General features: G+C 30.4%; 1 protein-coding gene across 3 annotated transcripts; it reads left to right on the plus strand.

The window, feature by feature from the left end:
* Positions 1–1,932: 1,932 nt before the first annotated feature.
* LOC127730062 (uncharacterized) lies at positions 1,933–7,870 on the plus strand. 3 transcript variants are annotated; one of them, XM_052238113.1, is made up of 4 exons: positions 1,933–2,048; positions 2,166–2,454; positions 5,332–5,487; positions 6,795–7,870. In XM_052238113.1, exons 2-4 carry the CDS (start codon positions 2,199–2,201, stop codon positions 6,959–6,961), a joined length of 579 nt encoding a protein of 192 aa, XP_052094073.1. In that variant the 5' UTR covers positions 1,933–2,048; positions 2,166–2,198; the 3' UTR covers positions 6,962–7,870. The 3 variants fall into 3 exon arrangements, with proteins under 3 accessions (XP_052094073.1, XP_052094074.1, XP_052094076.1); XM_052238114.1 differs by having other exon boundaries at positions 1,941–2,061; XM_052238116.1 differs by having other exon boundaries at positions 1,958–1,986.
* Positions 7,871–9,942: the final 2,072 nt, after the last annotated feature.

Below are 9,942 nucleotides of genomic sequence, written 5' to 3' on the forward strand. Positions count from 1 at the left end.
CGACGTTTACTCCATATGGAAACGACAGCTCCAGAATGTCGGTCTGTTTATTCATACTGTTTCAATGCAATACGTGAGAACTTTTTAAAGATTTATATTCAAGTAATCCACCTTTACTTATTATCATTAATTTATAAAATGCATTTACACTGCTTAAAATTGTTACCCTAAAAGGAATAAAAAACGTTTTATTTGCATTGGTCAATTCGAGGCTTAATAGAAATAAACTGAGGAGCGAATAAGTTGAAAAAGAAAAGGTTACATTAAATCTAAATCCAAAAGTGAACCAGCTATATAGTTCTATAATACGAATGTTAGCTTTTAAAAATAGTTATTTTAGAATTACAATGCAGGGGACAGTGTCCGCACCGAATCACAGGCGCTTTAGGCATGGAGCCCGTTGTTTGCTTTTCCCTTTTTGTGGTTTAATTTGTTTAGTAGATATTCTTTAATACTTCAACATGTTTCCACTTATTTGATGTGTTCTTGCTCTTTTTCAAACGATATTACAATAACAGTAGTTTATATATGCTGCGCTTCATTCTTTATTCATACGATATTACAATAACAGTAGCTTATATATGCTACCCTCTTATTCTAGATGGGATCGACCCAATCATTTTTATTTTCCTTTTTCAGTTTATCTATACTGCTCTCTAACAGTATTCTTATTTTGCTATTTCAATCTTATTATGGAAAATAAGAATAGAGAAGATGCATATATATAGACTACTGTTATTTTATATCTTGTGTATAAGAACAAGAACACATAAGATAAGTTAAAATAAGTTAGAATATTAAAGAATATGTACACACAAAAAAATTATACACAAAATCAAAGGGAAAAACTGGGGTAAATACTACAAGTGCCTGTGTGCCAAACGTAGAAATGCAGTATCATAGGCAGGGGGTGCAGGGCGGCGTAAGGGCTTGCATCATTATTATCATGTTATTTAAAATTGATCGCCAAACGTACCAAGTCAATTTTTTAACGATTTTATTCCAAAAAACATTTTTTTTTAAAAGAAGGCATATACCCTCTACGCGCGCGCCTTCTGAATCCGCCACTGGTAGCCTTATATCCTGGACCTATCTTTGCTTCGGCCGCATATGGATTTATATAATTTTTTGGACCACAGACACTTTAGGAATAGACTGACTCCCTTTTTCTACATATATATTATTCTTCTGTTTTTTACTTTTTTTTTTGTAAATATTCCTTAATATTTTAACTAATGTACACTAATTTAATGTGTTCTTAATCTTATCAATACGATTTTACAATAACACTGCATGTAGTTTTTAAAATATATGATTCCGTTCTATTCTTATTTTTTACGTGAAAAATAAGAATTGAGGGGCATCAAATTGATTAAACTACATCTATTGTAAAATCGTATGGGTGAGAAGAATATACATATGTATTCAAGATAAAAGGCATAAAATTGACAGACGGACAATACAGTAAAATGATATAAAAATATAGCACTAGACATAAATATGATTTTACAGTTACAGACACTAAAATGACTTACAGTTATGATCACTAAAAATAATAATTTAAAAGATGAAATTTTGGAAATTTTCTTTAGTTTAACTTTTGACTAGACTGTAAATAATTATTCAAATGCATAAAATCGTACAAGTGTGGATAGTAAAGCCCCCATTGACAGAAACAAGTGCCTGTGGATGAAATGGACTAGATTTCCACTGCAGCTTAATCCCTTAGGATGACCCACAGAAGTTAATTTTAAGAAGAGACACTTTAAATGAGTGAGAAAATAAGATAAAAAACATTAAAACAAAATATATAGAAAATAAGGGGTCCAACCCCCAATGTATGTTTATTGGGCTGCATTGTTAATTTTCGAAACACAAGTCAGGCTCAACGACAAGAGTTAGTAGTCTCCCTTATTTCAAATTCATTCAGGTGTGTCCAGGTGAGTAATCAAACGCACAGGTGAAATTGACATGTTGTAAATACAGGTATTTCAAAAATGGCGACGATATAGAAAATTTGAAATATTTGACTGATTACACAGACAAAGGTATCATTTTGTGGTATAAAAATAATATTGCATAATATAAGTATTACTCTCAATAAATTGTTCCCGTTTTTACTGTTTACCTGAACTCCTTTTTATATTTGAAGTTGTTCATTGCAGTTAGTAAACAAAAGTCCGGAAGTGTAAATAATAATGGGTGGTGAAGAAGATTTAGATACTTTGAAATTGGAGGACATCTCTTCTCTGTTTAAAGCGGGATGTGTTGTTCTGCTAGCAGCCTTCCTCTTCCACACAATAGGCATGGCCACCAACCACTGGGCTGTATCAGTAACAGATGCTCATGGCACCATTCAGTATAATGGTTTGTGGGAGAAGTGTGCTGATGTTAGATTAGGGAAAGGAGATTTTGAATGCCAAGGTTTTATCTGGTCAGATCCACAAGTCAGTCGTAAGTATTTTTATCAGTAAGACTAGCTTAAGTATATACTTGTGGACTGAACATATAGACTTTATTTTTGCTTAATTGACATCACATGACACATTTTAGGGGACATAGAAATACAGGGTGTCTGTCTGTTCGGCCTTGTTTGCCCTATCACACCTACATTTCGTGCCAATTTTTCATCAATTGTATAACAAAGGTTCATATCAGCAATGTCTCATACAATTTCGAAAATCAGAGCTGATCAATTATTTTCAAAAGAGTTATGCCCCTTGGAAATATATGAATGGAAAATTACATTGTATTGTATTCACATGAACAGTTTTTGCCAGACTTTTATCAAATTTATGTAAAAGATTTTAGTTGTATCAGCAATGTCTTGGACAAGTTAAAATGTCAGTGCCGATCAACTATTTTTAAAGAAAAATTTGAATTGTATGGAAAATTGCATTGTTAGCGCTCTCAAGCCTACATTTCTTAAGGATTGATATGAAATATATATAGAAGGTATTCTGTATATATCAGCAATGTCTGTAAAGGTAAAAATATCAGTGCTGATCAATTATTATTTAAAACGTTATGCCCCTTCAGGCTTGGTAATATTTATGCTATGGAAAATTGCATTGTTAGCATTCTAACGTGTACAATCCTTGCCAGCTATTTATGAAATTTATTTCAAAGGTTTATATCAGCATCGTCTTGGACAAGTTCGAAAATCAGTGTGAATCAACTATTTTTAAAAGAGTTATGCACCTTGGAAGTATTCATTATATATGGAAAACTACAAAGTACATGTAAGTGCTCCCAAGCCTACATTTCTCTGTCATTTTAAAGTTTTAAAGAACAAAAAAAATTAAATAATAATTTTAGTTATTGTCCTTAGACCGATTAAAATATGTGGAACAGAGGGGACACTGAAACTCTATTGTTTTATTTTAATGGTCACATTAGGAACAACTTCCAGGAGTGGGGAGTTTGAAAGTGTTTCAATTTACTCAGTGGTGTAGCTTGCAATGAGGCAACGGAGGAAGCAACTGTAAGAGATAAATTAGTCCTGGTAAAAAGTAACCGGGCGGACAAATATTAATAGTATAAAAAGTCCATGGTTACAGAATTTACTAGTATATTTAGTCTGATGTCAGTAATTTATGTCCCCCAGACTAATTTTCCTAGGAATTTATGTCCATTTCATCAATATTCCTAGGTAAAAATGTCCATGTCCTTGATTTGACTAGGAAAATGTTCAATAAAAGAAATCATTTACATGTAAACAATGGAATTTTTAATTCTTATGTTTTAATGTTGTTTAACAGTTGTGCATTAATCATGTTAATCTCTTAATAAAATTTATGTGCCCAGACTAATTTTCCTAGCCATTCATGTCCAGGGCATTAATATTACTAGGTAAAAACATCCATGTCCTTTATTTTTATGAGAAATTTTGTAATGAAAGAAATTATTTATATGTAAACAATGGAATTTTTAATTTGGATATTATTTTTAAATTGTTTAACAGTTGTGCATTAATAATTCACTATTTTATTAAAATATGGGTGTTTTTTTAATAATTAAACAGATTTTTTTTCAGGAAAATTGATATCACAGACTTTTATGATGTACATACAGTAATTACAAATGTTCCTTTCTTAATTTTAATATTGATTAATTTTAAAGAATGTCTTAAGAAATAAAATTTTAAAATGACCTTTTACATAGAAAAAAATGAGAATACGGATATACAAAACTTTTCCTAGGAAAATAAGTGCCAGACATATTTTACTAGCTATGGACTTACCGGTATTTTCCTAGGAAAATTTATCCAGGGACTTACATTCCTAGTAAAATTATGGTCACAGACTTGATTACCTACATGTACGAAGAAAAGTCTGGCAGACAAATTTTACTACCGGACTGAATTTACTGTTACACTATCTGGGTCAAAAATCATTTAGAAAAAAAGAAAACAATACAATAGTTCAAATGATTTTGGAATATAAGAACTGGAAGGATATTATATAATTAAAATTTAAACAGTGTGATAGTAATGATTTGCAAGAAAAATTAGAATTGACGAAAACCCAGTTCTCTTCCATTGTATAGTAAAAAAAAATGGAGTTGATCATTTGGTTATTGTTTTTAATCTATAAAATGTACATGTACTTTTTCTCCATTATTTCATATATATGATAAACAAAAGTCAAGACTATAAATGTCACAAAATAATACATGAAGTTTTACATAAAAAATAAAACACTGGTAAAAACAAAAAGATGTCATCTGGTAGAAAGATATGGATCTATTCATAGACAACTGTAGTGGTACATCACTACATGTAAAATTGAGAATGGAAATGTGTCAAAGAGACAGCAACCCGACCAAAGAGCAGAAAACAGCCCAAGGCCACCAATGGGTCTTCCACACAGCGAGAAAATCCTGTACCTGGAAGCAGGCTTCAGCTGGCCCCTAAACAAAAATGTATACTAGTTCAGTGAAAATGGACGTCACACTAAACTCTGAAACATATAAATGAACTAAAATTAAAAAAACATACAAGACTAACAAAGGCCAGAGGTTCCTGACTTGGGACAGGCGAGAAAAAGGGGTGGGGTTAAACATGTTTTGTGAGATCTCAACCCTCCCCCTATACCTCTAGCCAATATAGAATAAACAAACACACAGTAATATATACATTTTAAAAACAATGTAGGAATACAAACATTTTGGTTGTCACTCTCTTTATAATTTGTTTATTAAGTTGTTTATATCTTTGTGGTCTGTTTATTTTGACCACTTTTTACTTATTTACATGCAAAACACTTTTGATGTTAACCAAGATACTCCACACATCACTATTTATTAAGTTACATATTTTCCTAATTTTAGATTGGTTTCGTTACGTACAGACAACAGAAGTACTATCGTTCTGTGCAATGATGATAATGATAGCATTTGCTTTATTGTACCTGTTTGCTAAATTCATCACAGAAGATCATAAAAAGAATCTTAAAGTTTTGGCCCTTGTTTTGGGTTTCCTCAGTGGTAAGTTAAATGGATGCTTTTACAAAAAAATAAAAACTTCAAGCTTCATGCACTATTGCATGAATTACTAAAAGTACTGTTTAAGTGAAATGGACATTTTACAGGCCGGAGAGATAAATAAGAGCTAGGTGTTGGGTTTTTCCCTTTTTACAATAAATAATGTGCAATAATCATATACAAAAGGCATTCTTTTGTCAGTCTATCTAAATTTAAAGTGCTCTTACAAAATTTGAAAGAAACATATGCACCAGTTTCATTTGATCATCTCTGTAGGAACTTTTAAAAATAATCCTGATACAGATGCATATTATACTCTAGCTTACTTCCTGGTTTAATTGTGTTTGGGTTGAGTTTTAATGGCATACATTACATGTACTCCATGCTTCTTTGTGCTTAGTACAAAAAAATGGAGGAGATATTCCCGTTATAATACCAATGTTATATTTTACATGTATGTCTTGTTTTGGTGGTGTGTGTCATGGCATCCAAAATGTATGAACATGTTTCATTACATCACCAGTATTAATTCCTACAAATCAAAACGGTTCTGTAACTGTTCATGAAATATTTGATCGTAGGATAATTTTTAGTGTATTTTATTGGAATTTTAAGTATCAAAGGTCAATTTTACTGAGTTCATTAATGTGTAAACTGTTTGTCACTCATAAAACTTAATATTAAGTACTTCAGACTTAATTAATAATATGAATGAGTCAGTTGTGTTTACAAATCAATCAACTCCTTCAAAAAAATCTTGACTCCTATTAATCTTGGCAAATTACTGTAATTGTTGATGTTTGTCAATAAATGGTTGAAAATGATCTGGCATTAACATGTAAACAGTATGCAAACTTTGTTACATTTGGCTGAGCTATCAAGTCCATATTTGCTAGTGGAAACTTAAATACACTATCTTAAATTTGTATGTGATCCTTAACATTTTTTATCAGTATACAAAAGAATGGGGACAGCTGATTCATATTGCATAATATAAATGAACTCTTGTGTTTTGGCAGTTTTATACATTGTACATTGTAAAAAGTTTGACAAAATACGTACATGTTGTCTGAATATTAATTAGACATGTAAAAATAAGAAGATGTGGTATGATTGCCAATGAGACAACTCTCCACCAGAGACCAAATGACATAGAAGTTTACAACTACAGCTATGAGCAAAACCCATAACGCATAGTCAGCTATAAAATGTTCATGTCCATTGCAGCCTTCGAAGAAACACCACATAATTTAAGTGGCCAGAATAAGATTTATGTTTTTATTTACTTCTAACCTAACATGTATTTTCAGGTGTACTTATCATTATTGCCTGTATTGTATTTGGATCACTAAAAGATGTACAGAAACCAAGAAGGATGCAAGCAGCTTCTGTCAACTTATCATGGAGCTTTGCCTTCAGTTTGGTTGGTGGATTGTTGTCAATAGCAACAGGAGTCATCTTCACAATTTCATCATAAACATTTAAAAAATTTTAAATATTGATATCAGGATATTGTATATATGCATGTGTATAAATTTCATTTCATTTTCATTTGTTTATTGGAAGCATTTATACATACATGTACATATAATGACACTCAAATCACAATTTTTGTATCTGACAATATAAAAGCATTATGTAAGGGAAATAAAATTCTCTTATCTTTAAACCAGTTTGTAAATTTGTCCTCTACCAGTACCTTCTTTTTATTTTTTGACTAGTACAGTTAAGGTGTCAGAATATATATCTTGGTGGCTGAAATTTGTACATTAAAATGCTATGCAGCTGGAGTACCAATTCCAGTAAAATTTTGGAAACTTATCGGCAAAACATATCAGAAGGTAAATTTGGTGATTTTAAATACAATAACTCATTATCTTACATTCACCACATATACTCATCATTTTTCATAAATTCTTGTATACAGAGAGAACTAAATCTTAAGTTATTTAAAATGCCAGTTTTACGAAATTAAAAAGTCAGCCTGCTGCTGGATCTGTCCATTGACTTTATTTAAACTATAACTATGTAAAAATCATACAGCATCTCATGTTTCTTGTAATTATATTATTTTTTCTAATTAATAGAAAAAGAGAAATAAGTGTACTTTAACTAATAAGAGAAATATCACTTTTACATTTTGTCTCAAGAAAGATTATTTTATGGCCTCTTGTTCACAGTAATTATTAACAATTTTTATGAGGTCTTCATTTTTAATCAAACTGTTTTGCAAAGTTATTTAGTTTCTGTAATCTACAAAACAGTGTATATAAGAAAGAAATCATCTTGTGCCATTTTAATTATATTATGTAATCTTGACAAGTTTTATCATGTATATATGATTATTTTTATATCAGATATTGTATAAATAAACATAATAAGCTTTCATATTATTATTATGATTACTTATGTTTTATTTTATAAGTCCTATAAAATATAAAAGTTTTGGTGGAATGAAAGGTATTTTTGTAAAGAAAGGTTTTGTTGGGACTGTCAAACCATCTTAAATCTTCTTTGTTGGATTAGTTATGTCCCTTTGATACATGATCAACTCCAGTTTTGCATGCAATATTGTCTCTAATACATTCATTCTATCTCCTTTTGAACTAATAAACAAGAGGTTGTCAGAGTGACAGCAAACCGGATTTCCTACAGAGGTCCAACCCTGAACAGTTGAGCAAGTATGGATACTACATGCAAGCTTAAAACAGCTCTGAATTTGGATTGTGATTGAATATTTGACACAGCATAGGTTTGTGACACAAAATGAATGTGGTCAAAGAACTTAAAAATTTGAAATTGGACATTTACCTATTATGGTCCAATATCCAAAAACTAAGTACATTGTAAGAATCAGCATATCAAAGAACCCCAAGAATTCAATATTTGATGAAATCAAACAAAAGTTTAATTTAGGACCCTTTGGACCTCAATGTGGACCAATTTGATAAAGGAGCCCAAAATCCAAAATCTCTAAATACATGGTTAGATTCAGCATTTCAAAAAAAAAACATAATTTCAATTTTAAATTCAATTTTTATTGAAATCAAACAAAGTTTAATTTTGGACCCTGATTTAGACCAACTTGAAAACTGGGCCCAAAAATCCAATATTTAAATACAGGTTTAGATTCAGCATTTGAAAATACCCTACATATATTTAATTTATGTTGAAATGAAACAGTTTAATTTTATCCATATACTTATTAATTTTATAATAGTTCTCTACAATAAGATATGATGTTATATCTATTTTCAAATTATAATCAATAAAATTAGAAATGATTTAACCACTAAAACATTGTTAGAATCAGCATATCAAAGAACCCCAAGAATTCAGTTTTTGATGAAATTAAATTTTTTTTTAATTTAGGACCCTTTGGACCTCAATGTGGTATTATCTAATTAATAATGAAAATAAATACAGGTTTAGATTCAGCATTTCAAAGAACCCTATATATATTCAATTTATGTTGAAATCAAACACAGTTTAATTTTGGACCAACTTGAAAAAACTGCCCAAAATCAGAAATCTAAATGTATGTTTGTTAATAGACAATATAAGCTTAGTTTTTAAAGGAGTTCACTTCATCAAAAAAAAATATATATATATATAGCATTCAGAAAATTAGTTAATACAGAATAACGAACAAACCTACCGCAAAATTCTTCAAATAATTGACCAAAGAAAAGAAAAAAATCCAAAATGTCATTTATCGTTAATACAATGTCTTTTAAAAATCTATACAACTTATCTGTAAGTGTAATCAAACTTCATATATATAATTAACCATTTCTGTTCAAAGGGAAATAACTCAATCACATAATAAGTACCACTTTTGGCTACTGGAAAAGGGCTAGAACTCAAAGAGAAAAGCTAAAATCGTGAAAATTGAACTTGACCTTCATTTAGTCACAGGAAACAACATATCTAAATTTTAAAAGATTTCATAAAAGCGTTTTCATGTTAATGAACAGACACTGTTTGGCAGCCGACTGCCCGCCATACATCCCCAAATCAATAACCTGTTTTTCCTTCGAAATAAAGGTGATCATTAAAGTAGGTGCAATACCATGCCAGCCATATGTCCTTTTTACTTTTTTCCCATTATTTCTCCTGTTTTTCAGATGATTAAAGAGGAGTAAATTCTAAATGTCAAATATTAAGGGATACCATAACTGTCAACCTCTAAAATTGAAAAGCATAATATGCATTGAATGAAAAATATCAGATCATAATTCGTGATTCATAAACATAAAATTTGACAGTATTTCAGAGGAAAATATTTCTATTTAAACACCAAAAGTCTCAACTAAAATTCTGGTGAAACCGGATCAGATACTGAAATACTGGTTATTTGAAGTTGGTCAGTAAATTCTCTGGTCATGTCAGGTATGGGTACCACTTTTAATAGCACACTGCTTTGACAAAATTCTGCTGATCATTAAATGTAAATCA

This window comes from Mytilus californianus, unplaced genomic scaffold (assembly GCF_021869535.1).
Source record: "Mytilus californianus isolate M0D057914Y unplaced genomic scaffold, xbMytCali1.0.p SCAF_2, whole genome shotgun sequence".
Classification (NCBI taxonomy): Eukaryota; Metazoa; Mollusca; class Bivalvia; order Mytilida; family Mytilidae; genus Mytilus; species Mytilus californianus.

Coding starts and splice junctions, on each gene's coding strand:
- LOC127730062 (XM_052238113.1), top strand. CDS start 2,199: ATGGGTGGTGAAGAAGATTTAGATACTTTGAAATTGGAGGACATCTCT. Junction 2,455..5,331: donor GTCAGATCCACAAGTCAGTC/GTAAGTATTTTT, acceptor TCCTAATTTTAG/ATTGGTTTCGTTACGTACAG. Junction 5,488..6,794: donor TGTTTTGGGTTTCCTCAGTG/GTAAGTTAAATG, acceptor ATGTATTTTCAG/GTGTACTTATCATTATTGCC.